This window comes from Lepidothrix coronata, unplaced genomic scaffold (genome assembly GCF_001604755.1).
Source record: "Lepidothrix coronata isolate B3197 unplaced genomic scaffold, Lepidothrix_coronata-1.0 Scaffold247, whole genome shotgun sequence".
NCBI lineage: Eukaryota > Metazoa > Chordata > Aves > Passeriformes > Pipridae > Lepidothrix > Lepidothrix coronata.
This window is the reverse complement of record NW_016690427.1, coordinates 297,934-317,826: the sequence shown is the minus strand read 5'-3', so window position 1 is coordinate 317,826 and position 19,893 is coordinate 297,934. Positions and strand designations below refer to the sequence as shown.

At 38.5% G+C, this 19,893-nt stretch overlaps 2 protein-coding genes across 16 annotated transcripts in view; one reads left to right on the top strand and one right to left on the bottom strand.

Annotated features, from left to right (window-relative positions):
• RPAP2 (RNA polymerase II associated protein 2) overlaps positions 1-12,771 on the bottom strand; it is a 34,279-nt gene extending 21,508 nt beyond the window's left edge. Inside the window, exons 1-11 of one of the 5 annotated variants that reach the window (XM_017835000.1) lie at positions 12,714-12,771; positions 11,850-11,895; positions 11,691-11,755; positions 10,959-11,073; positions 10,194-10,292; positions 9,164-9,229; positions 8,079-8,167; positions 7,037-7,072; positions 5,214-6,150; positions 4,805-4,899; positions 2,969-3,049 (exon numbers count right to left, since the gene is read on the bottom strand). In XM_017835000.1, the coding sequence (XP_017690489.1) occupies positions 2,969-3,049; positions 4,805-4,899; positions 5,214-6,150; positions 7,037-7,072; positions 8,079-8,167; positions 9,164-9,229; positions 10,194-10,292; positions 10,959-11,073; positions 11,691-11,749 (1,577 nt within the window). In that variant the 5' untranslated portion in view covers positions 11,750-11,755; positions 11,850-11,895; positions 12,714-12,771. Of the gene's footprint in view, positions 1-2,968; positions 3,050-4,804; positions 4,900-5,213; positions 6,151-7,036; positions 7,073-8,078; positions 8,168-9,163; positions 9,230-10,193; positions 10,293-10,958; positions 11,074-11,690; positions 11,756-11,849; positions 11,896-12,419; positions 12,550-12,713 lie in introns of those variants that run through there. The other 4 variants (XM_017835002.1, XM_017835001.1, XM_017834999.1 and 1 more) reach the window with 4 other exon arrangements.
• GLMN (glomulin, FKBP associated protein) overlaps positions 12,743-19,893 on the top strand; it is a 36,072-nt gene continuing 28,921 nt past the window's right edge. For 4 of the 11 annotated variants that reach the window (XR_001878054.1, XR_001878056.1, XR_001878055.1 and 1 more), the window contains exons 1-7: positions 12,761-13,148; positions 14,326-14,449; positions 14,907-15,032; positions 16,236-16,355; positions 17,110-17,218; positions 18,320-18,566; positions 19,044-19,143. Coding sequence is in view for 8 of the 11 variants with exons in the window: in XM_017835010.1 (XP_017690499.1) it covers positions 14,384-14,449; positions 14,907-15,032; positions 16,236-16,355; positions 17,110-17,218; positions 18,320-18,566; positions 19,044-19,143 (768 nt within the window). In the remaining 3 variants the exon portion in view is untranslated. Of the gene's footprint in view, positions 13,149-14,325; positions 14,450-14,906; positions 15,033-16,235; positions 16,356-17,109; positions 17,219-18,319; positions 18,567-19,043; positions 19,144-19,893 lie in introns of all 11 variants that reach the window. The other 7 variants (XM_017835005.1, XM_017835012.1, XM_017835011.1 and 4 more) reach the window with 7 other exon arrangements.

The following is a 19,893-nucleotide window of genomic DNA, read 5'->3' as shown; positions in this document are numbered from 1 at the left end:
AGCAGAAGCTTACAGGATACAGGATAAAGGACTCAAGAGTAAGATGCATAAAAATTCCATCCCAAATGTCCTCCCAGTAACTGACTAGCACCCAGCCTGCAAAGGAAGAGGATTCTAACAGGGAAGTTGTAGTAATACAGAGGAGTCCAAGGTGAAAGTTATCAGTAAACAAAAACAGTAAACCCAAAAATGACAAAAAAAGAGCATACACAGTTGGGCTTACTTCTTTTCCTTTAGTTGTCTTCCCATTTAATTACCATCAACTGCAAATGATAGCCTGATTTGTAAACAGTGCCTGCTGTGGCAGCAGATTTAAGCACTGCCTAAGTGCCCTGTGCAAGAACTTGGAAAGGGACCACAACAAACTTGAAGTTACAGGAAAGAAACTCAGCAATGCCGGAGCTGACACCTTTTCCTCAGCTGGATTACATTTCCTGGAATTTCAAGGGAACAATTTGACTAAAGGAACACTGTGCAATGGGGATTAGAAGATGGACACCAACATTATTATGCAAAATATTTACTCCCCTAAAAACCATAAAATACAGATGAAAACCTATTTTCAATATGAAATATTATGCCTTAAAAAAACAACCACACAAACATAATCATTTCTCCTCAGTTTATATATAAGTAGCTAATTTTCTCTTAATCTTTTAACAAAGTGCCCTTACACACTCTGGAGACTTATTTGACATCTCAGTTTTCGTAACAAAAGCTTACAGGCACTGAGGGACTTTGTTTGGGAAGAGCTCTAACCATTCTAAAATGTCTCTTGAGATCTCTCTAGTGTGTTTCTTAGCAGTGGTGATTGAATAAAATGCTGCCCAAAGGAGGTTGAACTGCATGTGTTCCTTTAAAAACCAATGGAGCTGAAAATTGTTGTTGCTTAGTTCACCACATGCTCTTTTACCCTTCTTCAGCTAAGCTCTACTACAGCCATGTGTTTTATCTACTACCCTCTTTGGCAAGTTCGTCAGCCTGAAATATTTCCAGTACAAAAAGCAGGAAAAAGCACGAGCATTTATCAGTGCTCCTCTGTAGTCACTAAGTATGTGAACAATATTAACAAAGAAATTTCTAAAACCTGTAAATACAAATGCCATTTAAAATTTCTCCCTGCCAAAGCATTAAATCCAAAGCTTGAGAGAGCACTCAAATAAATTTAAACCTACATACAGAACTGGAGATTCAAATCTATGCCTTCATCTTAGCGAGCTCTTGTGTATCAACAGACCTTTCCATATCAGTAATGTAAGAAGGAGAAAGGGCCCAAAGGTTTTTATTGCTTCCCTATTTCCTGCTTTTATTATTTCACTATTAGTGACAAAGCTGCATTTTTTTGAGATACATATATATATTATATAACTTGCCTTCAACCACCCCTCATCTCAAAATTCTGAAATTCTAAGCAACTGATATGGAATCTTCACAGGAAGAGAGCCCCAAGACTTTGCTTCTATTACCTTCGATTTACTTCCTAACAAAAAAAGAGATAAAAATAAACTCACAAAGCATTATCTAAGGGATCAGAAATAGATCAGGGGAGACTTTTAAAATATGATAAATTATTGTTACATGAGCTAAGTATTGGGATCAAAGCCCAAATAAATTAATTTAGTTCCACTCTTTAAATATATATATACACATATACATATATATATATGTTTCATATATATACGTTTTAGAAGTCTATTTTGGCTACAAGTCTTATTTTTATAAACCACTTCTAAAACTTTATATTCAGGCCACATTGTCTTTGAATAGCAAACATTAGTTAAAATAGAAGTTCTGCTTTTGAGAACCTCCAGGCCTTCGTACATAATCAATTACACAAAAGTAGACTGAAAGAGACCAAACGTAGTTTTTCCAGTTTTATCAATCCATAAGCTAAAGCAACTATTAAGAATTAAAACTGCAGAGCAATGAAACTGTTTTAAGACAGAAGATCGTATTCAAATAACAGGTATCTATACAGTATGTATATGTTGCTTCGATATAACCAAAAATATCTTCCCTGGTTTCAATGTTGCTGTTAAAACAAAAGGTCAATCAGGACTTAAAAGACTCCAATCATGGAATCAAGTTCAAACACTAATAATTCTTTTAAATAAAAGAGATCATGATCAGAGTCATCGGAAGGGAAGACAGAATTTTCCACAGTAAGAAATCCTGCATATAGACATCTGTGTTTTAGTGGCATCCTTCCAGCCCAGATTCCTTGTGGCAAATGCCGCATAAATGAGTTCTGGAAAATTCACATGTAAACCTCATGCAGGTTGAGGATGTGGGAACGATGTTTCAAGAGTGACAATGTACACACAGTTAGCAATTGCTGTTGTTCTTTTCCTGACGACACTTGAGGATGCAGAACATGATCTAGGTCCAAGTTATGAGAGTCATGTTCCAAAGGAAACCTAAAAACCTTCAGAGAAGCTACCACCATTCTGTTTTCCCTCCTTTATCTCACTGTTTCCAAATACTGTCTTTAGTCCTACTGACTGAAGCAGAAGCTTCCTCTGTGATGGCAAAAGTGCCCACTAAATCTACTTCCCTTTAAAATCAGGAACAAGACAGGTCAAACTGGACCTTCTTCCTGACTCTAGAAGTTACTGGTAACAATTATTAATCACGTTAAAACCATTTAGCCCAGCTGCAGGGAGCCAGAGCAAAAGAAAGCGACAGATCTCAGAAACTCATGCTTAATAGGAGGTGACAAGGTAGCAGAACCTTTAAAAGACTCACCATCATCCTCCAGAGACCACTGGCCTAGTTTTTAAAAATCTACAAATACTCCTGGTGACCTAGTCACTGTCAGGAGTAGGGAAAGGGTTGACTTGTTAGTCCACAGGGAATGGGACATTACCTACATGAACACACAGCTAGAAAAGAGCAAATCTGCAAATCGTTCATCGGCACGTTTAATTAATCAATTAAGAAAAATCTCTAAATAAGGATCAATACTCACCGGAAAGTTTTGACAAGATTTTTCAGCTCTGCGTAAACATCACCTGGAGCGATCTGAAGAGGGCCCAAAACTGCAGGTAATCTAGGAGGCAAAAGACACCAGTCAATATGCATTTTCTTCTCTTTCTTATTTCTTCTCAAGTAGGACTTCTGCCAAAGCTTATCAAAGTTAGTAAAAAGAAAAGGAGTGACTTTTGTGCAACAGATCAGGCCTGTAGTTTTCATTGCAGCTTCTGAGCGGTGTTTGGGCCACCACCTTCACTTCACAACAGCTTGTTTTAAAAAATAAGCTCTAGTTCAGAGTGAATGTGAAGAAGAAATTAAATACAATTCTACCTACATTTTCTTACTCATTTCACATTTCAGTTCTGACAAGATATTCTTAAAATTATGAGGATTGGAACTACAGGCCTTATAAATTTTTCAAAGGTTTATATTTACTTGGTTCAAAAATAACAATACAGAAGGAAACTACATGTCTGAGACTTGCACACAGAATATACCTGCTCACCTCAGACTTGCACAGATGCAAGAGAAATATCACTCCACTGTGAGCTTGATAGTTGAAACCAAGATGATAGTAATCAGAAAATTTCAAAAGACAGAAAAATACAGGTTTCCTCCTTACCTGACTGTACATAAAAACTGATAGAGCACACACACCGCACATAACGTTTAACTAGTTGTCAGTATTCCCAAATGATGGAAATAATGTGCATTGTTTTTCACATTTAGGATTAAACTTTTGCCTCAGTTCACTCATTTAATAGTTAATATCCTCTTGCATTTGAATTTCCATTCATATGCACACAGTGCATCAATATCACTGGAAGAATCAAGATTTCTGTTCTGTACATCACTGCACGTTTTACAAAAACTGAGCACAGGACTCTCATGATGCTGGGGATACTCCCTGCTTTATCACAATGAAAACTGTGACAGGATCACTGCATCACCTCAGGAAATGTGAAACAATCAACACAGGCCAGACTCTTGCAGGATGGTTTGATTCCATGATTGTTGCCTATCCACACATGTTGCAGGTAGAGAAAAACAGAAAGGATTTTTTTCTTTTATTTTGGGGGGGGAAGTTTTGGTTGTGGGGGTTTTTAGTTTAAAAAAAACCAAACCTTTGGCAAAACCTAGTTTGGTTGGCTAACACAAACTACAGGAAAAGTAAATACCCCTAACAAAAATACCAGAATCATGAGCTTCAAAGACTCATTTATCTGCATTGCCTTGACAATGAGAATATTTTCAAGGTGTTCTCAACTTTGACAATTTAGTAATTCTAACAGCTACAACAGAAATGCCTTAATTTATTTTCTGGAACTCCAAAGCCCTTTTATGTATATGAAGAAGGTTTGATGTTTGGGAAGTTTTAAGATTCAACTCTGAGGGCCTTTAATGCTTGTAGCTAGCAGCATACTGATATCAGCCATCCAAACACGGACTAGAAACTCTATTAGTAACACCTCTGCTTAAAGGATTATGAGGTTTGAAAACATTGTTTCCTTCTATGTAGATTTCTTTTACCAGTAACGGTATGCTTAATGTACAAGACAAATATTTGCACTCCTCCCAATCAACTTCAGGTTTTCCAGTTTAAAATTGAGCAGTTGGTACATGCAGACCATGCAAACTGACATCTGCAAGTGTACCACAGGTGACTGTCACAGAAATAAATAAGTGCTTTTGGACAATACTGGGTTTAAGTTATGACTAAGGCCACCTAGAGAAAGCCAGGCCCATCCTTGGACAGCGTGTTTGTTACTTAAAATGATGATGAAGGAGCACCAACTTCAGAGTGACATTTAACAAAGTAAAGGATACTTACACTTTTCTCAGTTTTTCAAGGACGATTCGCTTTCTAATCTGCATTTGTGCATTGGAATCAACAAGTGGGAAGGTGAGATCTTCGTGTTGATCATCCTGTGTTAGACAAAACACCTTAGCAGCTATAACCTAGTATTTAATTAAAGTCAATGCATCAAAACAGCCACAGATTATCAATAAATGTTTAAACATAAGATTACTCTTATCTCTGAATAGAAAAAAACCCCAAACTGTAATTTTTTAATGGACAGAAACTTGCATAATCTGACCCAACATAAAGTGTGCAGCCAGCATACTTTTCTTCTTCCCTGTGTGAGACACCCACTTAGGATGGCAGAAACAAAGTAATAATTCTTTGAAGGCCTATTCAGGCTTTATACAGCCTCCAAACTATTCCACTGGACACTTACTTTGTCTGTGCTTGGATGTTCCTCTTTCTGTGCATGTGTCGCTGCCTCTTCAGCCAAGATGCACCTCCCTTTATAGAACTCTTTCACTCGGAGTTCTAGGAACTCCGTTTCTTCTTTTAACTTTTCGTAACTAGGCACAGGCTTAACTATTCCACCTGGGCCTGTGAAAGGTAAAGAATAATTCAAGCTGTTTTCAGACTCTCTTACAGCAACAGCGTTAAGATCATCGGCTGTATCTAAGTCATCCTCATCAAGTTCTTCAGTCTCTTGGCTGGCAGGTGCTATGCACTCTGATGAGCACAAAGAAGTATAGTTTGGGCCATAGAGAAATTTTAAAGTTTCCTCAGTTCTCCATTCTGTAAGTGTGTGCCTAAGCACTTCCAGTAAACTGCCTTTGGAATTAACTGGATTCCTCAGTTCATGTTTTCTATATTCTGTTGAGTTAGCTAGTGTTCTTCTAAGATGTTCTGCCCCTCTTTTGCTCACACCTAGAAAAACTATTTGTGATCCACAGGTATTTTCACAGATTTGTGAAGCACTCGATTTCCCTAGAGTAGTATTTTTTGAAGGTGGTGCAGTTATTTCATTATGAACAGAGCAAGCATGCACTTCTTCCTGAGCATCTAATTTACAATGAGAGAGTTGTTCAGTGGCTTCTACCACATCTGAATCTTCAGTTTTAGGGCTGGGATAGACTTTCTGAGCATGCTTTTTTTTGAGGATGCTTTTTCTGGGCAATTGCTGTGTAAAATTGGCTGAATTTGACTGACTTCCTGGTAGGACAGACGAAATAAATTCTTGCTCATTATCACTGCTGCTCTCACTGGCTGTGTCATGAGAACCAGCTTCACATGGCTCTGAAGGCATCCTAGGATTTTCAATGTCAGATGCTTTAATTACTTCATCACGTAGTTTCACCTCTTCTCCAGACCGTCCACTGTCACAGACAACACAAGCCATCAACAAAATAAGAAATGGGTGTTACCTGTAGTAGCTTTTCATTCTCACGTAAGAATGATAAACAAAGCATTTTTCCCCTTAGAGAAGAAGAATGATTTTTGCTTTAAGAATCATAGCTGCTCTTCTAAAAGTCTTCTTGAACTTAGATTTGTACTGTTCTACAATCAAGATGACAAGTATAAAGACTATTTAAAGAAGGGAGTTCTCAGCTGATTATTGTCAGTTAGAAAAGTAAATAAAATATTATTAAGGACAGTAAAATAATATCAGACTTAGCATGATGAATACTGCAATTTTAAAACAAAGACAGGCATGTTAAAATAAATAGGAATATAGTACCCTAAAATCAGAGGGACAGCAGAGCTGTTTGACCATATGCAAGTTTGCCACCTAATGGCCACGGGTTGCAAAAGAAAACAAACAAAAAGTCACAATACACAGGGAGGTACAGAGAGATGACAGAGTGGTGTGATTTCATTTTGGTTGACACAGACATTTTAGATTAGGAAGTAGAGAAGCTTTCATCACATGTAATTGGCACAATTTTCTTTATAAAGAATAGATGGCATAAAATATGCAAAATACAAACAGTGTCTTTGTTTCAGATTTCAACGGGCTCAATTGAGACACACAATCTAAGAGCAGCTGTACACTAAATCATACAGATCAAATATGCTGGGTTAGAATCACAAAGGAAAAAAAACATTGTGTAGGTTCTAATAAGGTCTTTTCTATAATACAGGAAATCAAAGATTCCCGTTTCACGGGATACGATAATTTCTAATTTTCTAATTTCTAATTTTACGATACTAAAATTTCTAAGTATAGGTGCATATAAAAAAAAATAAAATTGATCAGTGTACCTCTGTCCCTCCTTCAGCAGCTCTATGTCTGGTGGTCTGCAAAAACAAGACACAGAATGAAGACTTTCCTGTTAAATCAATTCTCTCGAAATACACATAAATACAAAAATAGTTGAGCTTGGAAGGGATGCCTGAGGATCCTGTGGTCCAACACCCACTGTTCAAAGCAAGGCTATGAGAGCAGGTTTCTGCACACATGTTCACAGAGAGGGACTCGTGTGCCTGCAGCACCAGGCTGTTACAGTGAACAACATTTAACACAATCAGCAAGTCACATCAATGTTAGTCAGAAAGGACCTCTGTAAGGCTCTAGTCTGACCTGCTTGTAATGCAACTGTCACCAGCAGCAGGTTTGATCAGCCACAAATTCATGAAGTTTAAATCTTGAAAACCTCCAATGATGGAGATTTTAAAACACTGCTGAGTATCCTATTTCCTATGACTGTGAAAATGAGCTCACACCTATAAATTCAGCTAGTTCCTTTTGCTGAAAACCAGGAGACTATGAAAAGTACTGTCTTGGAGAACGAAAGTTGAATGAATTCAGGAGAATATTCTCTATGCAAGTCCTTACTGTTCAACAGTGACACCCATTGGCTCCACTCATTACTGCAAGCCTGTGTTTCCTAAGCTAGGAACAGACTGCATTACACTGTTCCAAAATGGGTATTGCAGGAACAACGTGAAATGGGCAATCTGAAATTTAGATAGGACAAAGAAATTCTTCATGGTGTAGTCTGCTCTCAGATGCAAGCATTCACAGTCTCAGCTGAAGACCAATGCCAAGTGCTGTGCTAAGGGTGATCAAAACATGGTCATGTCTACTAAGCAGATGTGAGCAGTACTGAGCCTTGTCAATTGTTGTAATCCATATGGCAACAACACCTAAAAGGAACACTGTGCTAAGCTTACACCTTAACATCAGTTACCTCTGCTTCAGTCAAATAATATTGATACACTTCAGCTAATTAATTAGCATTGCAGCTTGCAAAGAGAAGTGATATTCTCAAAAAGAGCAATGAATGTATAAGATTATACTTACTTTTCTTCTTCTCTCATCCATACTGGACTTTTAGAAATTTGAGCTTCAAAATATTTAGATGCTCTATAGCAAAAGTTGCTGCAAAAGCACTGGAAATGAAAGAAAGGAAAAAGATATGACTAAAGCCAACTTCAATACTCATAGAAAGGTACAAAAGTAATTGTTTTTTATGCCTGTATTAAGTACCAATTCATGTTTCTTTTCAAGACTATGAGCAGGTTTTTAATTCACCTGAAAAACCAAACATATCAAATAGGTCTACCCCATTCCCCAAAAGCCACTTTTAGCTTCTTTTTTCCCATTTTTCTGCTTTTTGTACTTTCATTACATACTGAGAAGCAAATCAGTGTTGACTCCTACATAAAAATAATTAAAAAACCCCCAACAAACTGTTCAAAGAACAAGCCATAACCCAAGACGGTCATACAGTTTAAAAGACATGCAATAAAATTCAGATGTTTAATAATGAAAATTTTGGTCAGCAACAGAACTTGGTTTTTTGCAATACTTGGAACAACACCTAAAATTTTGCAGCATCTTTGAAAAATTGACTTGCGCACTTGCGTCACAAGGGAAGAAGACACAGCATCTTCTCGGAGTCTTGCCTGGTTGCCTAAAAAAGCAATTCCTAGAATTTCATGTATCCTGAAGTTGTAAACAGAGGAAAGGAATGAATACTAGTGACACTGAAGAAATTTGTTCTGTAACTGGAAATATTTATCTTACAATTTAATGTCTAAGCATCTGTAGGTGACTGCGTATCCTGCAAACTGGCAAAGATGACTTTTATACAACCACGTGTCACAAATGTCTTTCACCGATCCGCTGTACCACATTCAAACTGCTATCCAGGTAAAATTTTCCATGTTATGTTTCAATATAGAAAATATGTGGGTTTGTTTTACCAAAGACAGCATCTAGAAACTGAAACACACAAAAACCTCCTAACTGTTTGTGAAAATTATTTTTGTAAGAACCAAAAATACTGGTTCTAAATCAAAGTCATTATATTAATGCTGTTACAAAATGCAGTTCTGACATTGCAACTACTAAACACATTCTAGAAACAAGACTTGTTATCATACCTTTCTTTCAGTGATATCATAAACTCTGTTAGTTTTTGTTGAAATCTTGTACTTCTGCTTTGGCACCTAAAACAGAATGTTTTCACCAGTAAGACTGTTACTTCCATGGTGACTATACAGAAAGCTTCATTCTTAAGTGCAATATGTTCTAACTGAATTGCATACTACAACCACCTTTTCTCTCAATTCTGATGTTGTACCTTCTCACCTGTAAGAACAGCAATTTATCTTTAATCATATATGTCTCATCATCAGTAGAGGACAACTTCAGATCTACAAGAAAGTCAGTGCTGAACATAAAACAAGGGAGCTGCCATGGCAGACACTTTTCTCACGTGTAAGTGCTGAGCAATGACAGACAGGTCCTTCCTTAATTCCTATCTATTTATATGCACCTGAGACTGTACTGTCAGAGACCCCCACCACTACCCAGACAAACCCAGAGAGGAACTTCTGTAAAATGTAATACAATTTCAAAGTGAACTTCCGTGTGAATATATGAAGTCCAAAACAGCAAATTTTTTTGTACTCAAGTAGGGTTTTTTTCCAGATAATCAAGTGTACCACTGGTATTACATCACAGGTATCTAACTGAACTGAGTTCTGCTAAAAGAAGTCTGACTATGATTTTGACAGAGTTGACATACATTTTTACAGCAGATGTATATGTATTCACATAATAATATCCCTGCATTGTATTATTTTTTCATTTCAATCCTTCTCACAGACACTTGTGGCTATACTGACAAAAGAACAAGATTAGAAAATTTTCTCATGCACAAAGGAAGGCCATGAAGCCATAATTCATTGATCTTTATCACTGTCAAAGTAGATGCTAACTGATTTACCATACAGTAACTGTTGTCTTCTAATCAAATTTTACCTCTCACTTCAGAAGGATTATACTGAAACGGAGTGATATGATGCCTGGCCCGTTACTTGGCAGTATTTTAATCTTTGTTTAATGGTTTAAAAAGAAAATGCAAGAGAATCAAAATTGTGATAACAACATTAATGAAAAGCAACTTACATTTTCCAGTTTATTTTGACACAGAGGATAACCACATAGTTTGATGATAGATCGTTCATCAACAATGTCTTTATAGTGAGATGGAGTAATACACTTTCCCTAAAATGACAAGAAAATAGTTCAACAACAGATACTGGAAAATATGTCATTTTTTGTACTCAAAACATCTCATAAGCAAGTAAGTATTTTAAATTTTATAAGTTACCTAGTAAGTTTAATAAACAACATTTAAAACCTACACAGTAAAAATGCTAAAAGGGTAAACAGAAAGAAGACAGACATGGGCACTTCTTTTTACAAATACAAGAGCTTCATAATTTTGCCTCTAGTAGCACTCATTTCCATAATTTTCCTCTATTTATATTTACCAGTTTATTTATAACCTTAACAGGAATAATCATCATACTATTCCAGCAAAACTGTGCTGCCAGATAAACCATGGTGTATTTATAGAAACTTTGCCTAAATTCACAGATGATGTGATGTAGACCTAAATATTTATACTTCACCCACCAGTCCAGAACCACAGAGGTATATAAAAAGGCTGTGATAATAGAGTGAGGATTCATAAATGTATACAGTCCTGCAAAACTAGGGCATGTTTTCACTGCAGAACCCTTGAAAACACGGCAATCATCATCAGAGCTCATGAGACAGGCAATCAATGGTTTGTCTATTTTAAACTGCAGTAAATTGTTCCAAGAACTTTGGAAAAAAAAGCAGCACACTAAGATACAAAACAGTACAAAAACTTGCAACACCTACAGAATTTAGAAGGAACTCTTCAGTAATGTTCTCCTCCAGGAGCTGTTCAACAATAGACAACGCTTTTTTCTCAAATTCAATCTTCTTTCTCATAGCAGCTTCCAGAGCTGCTTTCCTATAACACAACAGACACTGAATGACACAGAGGGCAGATTTTCATAAACAAATTTCCAGTCATATTTTTTTTCTGAAATACAGTAGCTTATACTTTTCTGCATCACACTATGTGGGCCAAACAAAGTAACGAGTAATTGGATTAGTAATTCTGTTATAACCACAAAGGAGTTTCCAACCTTGGTTTGTTTTATTTCCACTCTGGTCAGGAAAAGTATTGACTCTAATTGCACTGCAATACACCCCCCTCAAGGTGGCCCAACTCTTCTTGCAAGAGGGAAACCAAGAACTGGCTGGAGAAAGAGCCTAGGATTCACAATTTATAGAGTGTTGTCAAGCGAATAGGAGCTGGATAAGACAAGAAGAGTGGGAAGAAAAAAGGACTGGAACATGATTGTGCACGAGGTTACAAAGTAAAAGAAGGAATAAATCAAACAAATGCTACTACAGTAGATTTCCTGAATGCTTTTTAATGTGAATAAGTATAAATGCAAAGTATGCAAAGAAGTTAAGATGGCAAAAAGCAAGTATTACTAAGGAAATACAATTGTGCAGGTTGGATTCATAGACTTTTAGTATATTATACAATGCACATATGTGCATGCTGTTAGAAGTTACACAGCATCACTCCAAACAAGCCTGCATGATGACGGTGCTGATCTCCTGCAGGTAGTCATGGTACTCTGAGAAAGACAAAAGACATGCAAGGCAGAGAATGCCATTTCAAAGTGAGGTAAAATGACACAAATGTCGCTTTTTGTTAGTCAGAAACTATACCTCTGAGCAGCATCTTCATTCTTTGGAGCAGTTGAATGCTTATTTCCTAGAAATCAAATATAAAAATGTAGAAATATAGAAATTAGTGTACTTTCTTCCTTTAACACTGGAAAATACAGGAATCTGAAAAATATTAAAACCTCTAAACTGTAAGCATAATCAAGACAATTGCTTAGAAACTTGCTTTTGATGGCTGTGACTTCAGTAAGCTGGTAAGCATTCAGCAACTAGTTAGACACAAGTGCGAGGACAGACAGACCCAACTCTTCCCATATTTCCCATCCATACACCATGTTCTGCATACTCAAAAAGGGGAGAATAATTCTGACGGTTATTTTGTGCAAATCGCACCCCGGCTCTCCGGCCCAGCGTTACCCCTGCACCCCGCTGTCCTCTCGGCTGTCCCACCGCTGGGATTTGCTCCGAGCCGGGTGCGGCGCCGGCAGCTCACACAGAGCCGCCACTGCCACCGCCGCCCTCGCTGCCCCCCGGCCTGCCCCTGACCGGGCGGTGACACGGGGACTTCGGCAGCCGCTCCCCTGAGACAAGGGCAGCAGGGAGGGGAGATACCGGCGTGTTATGCTTTGAACACGAGGACGCAGCGCTCCAACCCGCTGCACGACCGCTGTCGCGGGCCGGGCCGGGCTGTCCCCGCACAGCCCGAGGGGACGGCAGGTCCCAGACCCGCCTCGCCCGTCCTGCCGCCCATCGCGCCACGCACCCGGCCTGGCCCGGCCGAGGCCCGCCGAGCCGTCCTGCCGCTCCCCTCGGCACAGCGAGTTGGGCGAGTCCGCCGTTGCGCCCGCCTGAGGGCACGGGGAGAGCCCAAGGCGCCAGGCGGGGGGGCGCGCGCGCGGAGCCCACCTGCGCGCCGCCGGCGGGGCCTGCCCGTCCCGGCCGCCATCATCGCCATCGCCGCCGCCCCGCCCGCCGACCTCTCACCCGGGGCGGAGCCGGGCTGGGAGAGGCGACGGCGCGGAGCTCGGGAATCCGGCCGGTTCGGGCTGCGGTGAGGGCTGCTCCATGGTTTTTAGTTCAGCCGCGTGTTACGAGCTGACGCCGGCAGCCCCTGTGTTGTACCGCCGGGGGAAGGGGCTGCGGTGTATGTTTATCAGGAGGCAGTTTGGTGAGTATTAATAGAATGTTTCACATGATCCAGATTCTGCCCACTTGCCGCTGAAACCTCCGAAAAGATTTAGTTAGAAACCGGATTAAGTATTAAGGCCGGAGACCATCTGCGCGCTGGGCCGGTAAATCCCTGCAGCAGCACGGTGGGTGCTCGGAGCACGTTCCAAGGCTGTAAGTACCTTGTGAAGTTACTCAGGGGTGAAAATGCAACACTATTCGCGTTAGAAAGAACATTTAAATTGTTCTGGAAGGATTAGTACCATTCTGTGAAATGAAGAGCTCGAATAGTACAGCATGTAGTAGTAAAGTATGTGGTAATGACCAAGTTAAAATGACAGGCTAGATACAATGGATAGGTTTCAACGACATAAAATGTTAAATCAGGCCGTCGAGAATAGAAAGAGAGTTGTTTATTCTTGGAATAATTAAGGTCACACTGATGCTTTTTGAGCTTTCATGAATTGCCCCCTTGGTGTAATCACCCAGCTAGATTATTATCCAGGTGGTGTCTGATGTAGCTTAGGCCAAACATGAGAGGAAAGGTTGAGGACTTTATATGGAGATGTCTGTGTTTTGATAAATAGATAGCTAATTAACCAGGTGTAGGGCTAATTGACACTCATAGTCATCATATAACCAGGTTTAGGCCCATGGCATCACTTGAAACTATAAAGATTGTGACTGCTGCTATGATATACCACATGGGATAACCAAGCTTGAATTTATTTGTAATTTGTGGTCCTAGCTATGTAAAACTTTATATGTACTTAATACTACTCAAACGTTTAACTTAATTGCTTTTAGTTTTGAATTATAGTACCTAGAGGTAAAAGGCCACTGAACTACCCCCACATAAACACTAGAAAGAAATAAATGATACTGCATTTGTAATCGTGATTGGACTGTTGGTATAAACTGGCATGGTGGTTGGATCAGCTGTGCACATCCCAGACGCCGGGTTAAAGTGTTCCAGTCAGGGCTGAGCAGGAGCTTCTCTGTTCAGAACTTGGTCACAGGAAGTGTAGTGTGTCATGAGCATCCACACTTGGCGTGCAGACTCTCTCTGTATTAGCTGTGGTTTTCAATGTGTGTGCCTAAAGTAGTAGCTAAAGCCTCCAAACTTCTTAAATGACCTAGATGATACTTGAAAAATTACTTCCCTGTACATAGAATGCAGGTTGTTTCCTGACTGTAATACTATCTCCTGAAAATATGTGGAGTAGAATAATATAGCGTACACTTCCTAAAAATGCATTTTTCCATGTTTTTTAATTGTGTAGTCTTAATATCTGTCTAGATTGTTCTTGTTCCTCTTTGACTTTTTTTTTATAATGTAATTATTTTTCAGCATCTGTTTTAAATTCATGTGATATAATACTGCACTCTTTAATTTATAATAGTTTTTGATGCCAGATGAACACAGTCAAACTACAATGGCAGTTGACGAACTTCAAGCCATAATACAAAGATGCGTAAGTAGTTTTCTTTCCTTAAAAGTAACAAATGTAAGCAGTGTGCATTTCTCTTCATATATTATAAGTAAAACCAAAACGATCTCAAAGCAAAGACAGTTGTTAGAAGAGCTACCCTCATTGGGCAGCTAAGTTCAGCCTCCATATTTCATTGACTTCTCTGTGGTGCTTATCCTAAGATGCTTGATAACGTCTGCTTCTTGGAGAAAGAAGTGTTCTTGCACCCAGGAACAAAAGCAGGTTATTGTAGAAAATATATCTTCCAAACAGTATGCCGTAGTCTACACTTAAAAAGTGCTGTTGAAATACTGCTTTGTCTTCTGTAGTAGCTCTTGGTAGCTTTTTTAACATGTGAAAAATGTATGTAAGTTACAACATTTAATTTTGAAATGAATGCATGTATTTTCTTATTTGACTTTTATAAGCATGGAGTTAAATGTCAATATTTTCTTTCTAGCAAATTCTGGAAGAAGCTGATTTCAAAGGAGAAGATTTTAATCTGTTTCTGGTGGCAGGTCAGAAATGTTTAGAAGATGGCTATGCAGCTCAGCTATTAGAAGTAATTCAAAATGAGAAAAATAAGGTGAGTTTAAGTTTACAGTCTATTAGTTGTGCATTAACACAGTTAAATGTATAAAACTGCTTATTAAGAAGGGAAAGCTACTTTCACTGTGAAGCAAGGCTGTACTTACGAATAGCTAATAAGTTGCTCTGTGTCAAATTCTGTAATTTAGGTAGAGAACCCAAATCATGGTAATCTTAACAAAAACATTTTTCAGTAAGTGACGCAAAGAGAAAAGGAAGGGCAAAAGCATAAATAGGAGAAGCTGACAGTGTCCCTCTTTTGCAGGACAGGGATTTCAGATGGTGTACTGGATCTGGCTGCCATGGAGTTGACTTTCTTCATGGCAGCCTGTATCGGGCTGTGTTTTAGATTTGTGACCAAAACAGTGTTGATAACACACCAGTGTTTCAGCTATTGCTGACCAGTGCATGTACAGCATCACGGCCTTCTCTGTTTCTGACTCTGCCCCATCAGTAAACAGGGAATTTGGGAGGGGACACAGCTGGGAGAGCTGACCCAAACTGATGACATATTTCATACCATATAACATCATGCTCAGCAATAAGATTCTTGCCTCCATCCCACTGAGGGGTGAGAGTGAGCCAGCAGCTGGTGGGTGCTTAGTTGCTCTCTGGGACCAGCCCACCACAGATGGATATAATAATACTGGCCAAAATTGTAAGAGCCAACTAAGCTGATGGTACTTGAAGAGATATTGGTGTCTGTGGGCACTGGGAGAGCTGGGAGAATATACCAAATTGTACAGAGATATGAGGAATGGAATATTGTAGCAGTGTTACAGCAGGTTTGCAGTCTGGTTTTGAATTTTGTGAGTTTGGAGTACCACTGAATATCTCAATCCCTTCAGGTTAAGCATAATTTGTCCAAGCAGTCTTTCAGAAAAATTCCTGTACTCAGTCCTGTTTTAAATGTATTGTGATAGACTTTTAGAAGTATATATTGACATGTTAATGTTAATAAATTGAAGAAAACTTATACAAATTATGCAGCTGTATTTATAAGTATGGGGAGAGAATAGAGTGTATTTCAAATACAGAACTTTATGGTAATAGTTGTTAAATTTTCACTGACGTTGACAGCTGTGGTGTTGGTGACAACCAGGAGATTGATCTGTTGTCTCTTTTGTTCTTTATATATACAATCTTTATGGGTTTAGAAGACATACAGTTTTGGTTTATTCTCTGAAAATCTGGTCTTTAGGTTATCATCAAGAATATGGGTTGGAATCTCATCTCTCCTCTTGTTAGATGTATTTTCACGTATAAAGAAGAAGATGATAAGCGAGAACACTGCCTGAGGATACTAGATCAGTTGGCACAGGTATGGTTTTGAAATATAATACAATAATAGTAGGAAAGAGAGAGGTCGTAGTTTCCCCCCCAGTTTCCAAAGAAAACAGGGCATGAATGTTTCTGAGTTCTTCTTATTTCCTGTAACTATTAAACTCATGGGCCAGTTTCATCTGAAGCAGACACAGGCTTAGTGTTCTCAGAGATAATTAACGTCTTACACATCTGAAATTAGTAACTGGGTAAAACAGTGACAAAGCATTACCCAGAAGAAGGCAGCAGATAGCACTCGAAATTTTTGATAGCCAACTGCTGCAGTCAGAGCAGCCACAGCAAAACTGCCACTTACTTACTACAGATACAGTATTGTTGTCCCTGAAAAGTGAGATATTTCACCCAGTACACAAAGCCAAAAGACACACAGAATGGAGGGATTTGATTTAGTTACAGTTCTGCACAGAAAGAAGGCTGGATCATTAATCCACAAAGCTAGCACACCAAAGGCCAAATATACAAACGTATTTATACAATTCTGTTCAAACAATATTTGCATAATGGATCTACATCTGTACTTGGATAAGCTGCTCTTGGCAGCTTATTCTCTTGCCTTGATTTAAAGGTACAGTGTATTCAGAGTTCGTGGTGCATGTTCAGTGGGTAGGGCTCTCCGTTTGGAGATGGGCAGCCTCAGCTTCGGAGGTGTGGTTCTCACATCATAATGAGTTAAACTCACCTAAAGGACACGATTTTAGCTGAGTTACCTAACTTGAGTTCCTCTCTTGCAGCTGTGCAATCCAAAGGAACTGTTTTTGGGTTTACTTGAGCAAATTGAGCAGACCTCTGGAGATCAAGTGTGTCAAACTGTCATGTTATTGCTTCAGCCTTTGCAGACAGGTAAGACTCAGCTTATCGTACAATTTCTGAATTAGATTATTTTCTCATTTATTTATCAACTTAGTTTAGTTTTAGCTGGAATGGTTTCAGAATATGCCTGTGCTGACAAGCTTTACAATCTTATGTTCTATAAAATAACACAAGGTATAACTTTGGCCTACTAGAAAAAGATTTTAGATGGTATTAATACCATCAGTTGAAAAAGCAATATTCAACTATTTCTTATCAGTTACAAGAATGTGGTGTAAAGCACTCATACTATTGTTACAGAAATGGAGAATTAAATGGATTTGTGAAATTCTTTATTATTTAACTTTTATACAGTTTCATATCTTTATAGTACAAACCTGTCAACTGAAGTATGCTGAAATACGTTATTGGTGAGGGGGAAGCATTATTCTGGCTTACGTATGAAAATTAAAAAGATTGGGTTTGGACACCCTCTAAGAAGGTAGCAAGTGGTAGTTTCTGGTTCGATATGTGAGATGAAACCAAGTGTTGTGTATAAAGCTGAATTCTGACTGTAGCAATCTTTGAGAATTTAACAAGAGGCATATGTGATTTTTTGGATAGCCAATCTGCAGTTAGCATGCACTGAGTCAAGTTAAAATGGAGAGCCTCAAGTGCTGCTTCCTTAGTCTGGGAGTGCCTCTGTTGGTTCTGCCATGGGGTGAAGACCAGTTCTAAGCAGAAAAGCTGAGAGCTTTGTTTTTCTGTGTCTCTGGTTTTGCCAAGCACAAAAGCAGTCAAGTAATAAATGCATTTTCCAGGTCAGATAAATGGAGTATTATTTTACTTAGCCCAGTTCTAGAAAGGCAGATTTTTTTCAGACCTCATCAGGGTGCTATGCAGAAAGGAAGAACATTGAAATGTGTGATGGCTTTAATATTTGTTATTTGCAAATACATGGTCATGTTAACTACAGCACATTAAACTTGCTGATGATATTTTGTCTTGCTGGATTTGCTCACGTGAGCTCCTTCCTTGAAACTAAGTGCTTTCTTATGTAGTCACACTGTTTTTCTTCATGTTTTCCTCTACTAAGTAATAACTTTCTGTCTCAAAATGTTCTTTTTCCCCCTTTTTTTTCCTTTACCCCAGTGCTTTTGAAACTTCAGAACAAGAAGGCCTACTCAGTGGGTTTGTCGTTGGCCATGATCATGAATCAGCTTACTCCCTTACCTGTACCTTACACAAAACAACAAATACAAGAAGATAAACTTGGTCTTTGTCAATGTTGTAATGCAGTGGTGGACTTTGCTAAACCCTTTGTGAATGAAGTTGTTAAAAATATGGAAAAGTCATCAGAATACCATGACATGGAGCTGAAAGAAGAATTATTAAAATTGTGAGCATTTTATGTCAGTGTGATATATTCCTATTACTTTACAAAATCTTCAGTAGGCATTTATTACATAGGCAGTAAATAAATCACCTTTTATAATGCTTTCAACTTACACTAACATGGTATTTTGAAAAAGAAGCCCTAAATAGGCCTTATATATTTATGAAGTGAGAGAAGAAAGGTAAAAACAATTTTTTTTTAGTACAGGGAAATGGTAAAAGAACTATTAGTTGCTGTGCTGTGAAGCTGATTTGGTATTCCTCTGCTTCTCAGATTTTCAGCAATGAGGATAATCATAGTCTGGAGGTGAAGTCTAAGGAATGCTTCTACAGGAGATGTTGGGTTTTTTTTAATTCTCCTTGGAATACCAGGAATAGAGCATCTTATGAGTATAGACTTTAGTCTTGGTCATTAATGACACTACAATACTCTGTATTTTTGACCATATTGCTGATTTAGTTTCACCCCTTTTTATTTCAGCTGTATGAAAAGCCTGAAATACCCATTACTGACAGCTCAGCTTGAACAACTTGAAGGCATTGAAGAACATCCTTTTCGGCATTTTGCAACTGAAATTATAGTAAGTGCAGTCAAAATTAATTACAGTGTTTGCAAAACCAGTGGTCTAGTTCAGAACTACCTGTAGTTTGTTCTAGATCTCATTTTGCTTCCTTTATTGGTTAGTGGGGTGACTTACTGGTCCTTTAAGATAATGCAGGTAGGTAAAGTTCTAGAACTGTTCCAGGTACCATCTGTGGAAATTGCAAATCTTCATATACAGTTTTGCTCCTTGAGGAACAAGTTTGCACTGCTCTCTGAATCAGCAGCTGCAACCTTGCTCTAACTGCTTCTTTTTCTTGATGATATATGAATTTATTAGTATATCTAAGGGATCATCTTTGCCGCAGTATTGCAACAAGGTAAAATCTACATTACCTTTAATCCAAGTGTTGCACAGAGTGAAATCTCTGATGTGCCTGATGCAGTGCCAGCTGACTATCAAAGAATCTAAATTGATGCTTGACTAGAGCTGGAAATTCAGTGAGCACGTGTCCCTTCCATGCTATCAATGCAGTTACTCTGGTTTTGAATGTTATACATAGCAGCTCTATTTTATTAGAGTAAGATTAATGTGGGTAAAGGTAATTTTATTCCAATTTGCAGCAAACCCAAGCTTTATAAGGAGATAGTCAGGTACAGTCCATGCATATGTTGGAACCCAGATTATGTGTATATTTTCAGAAGTAGGACTAGATGTGATTAATAAAGTTACTGCACATAGAGCTGCACTTTGTTCACATTTTGAATATGGTAAAGAATATTTCCTTTC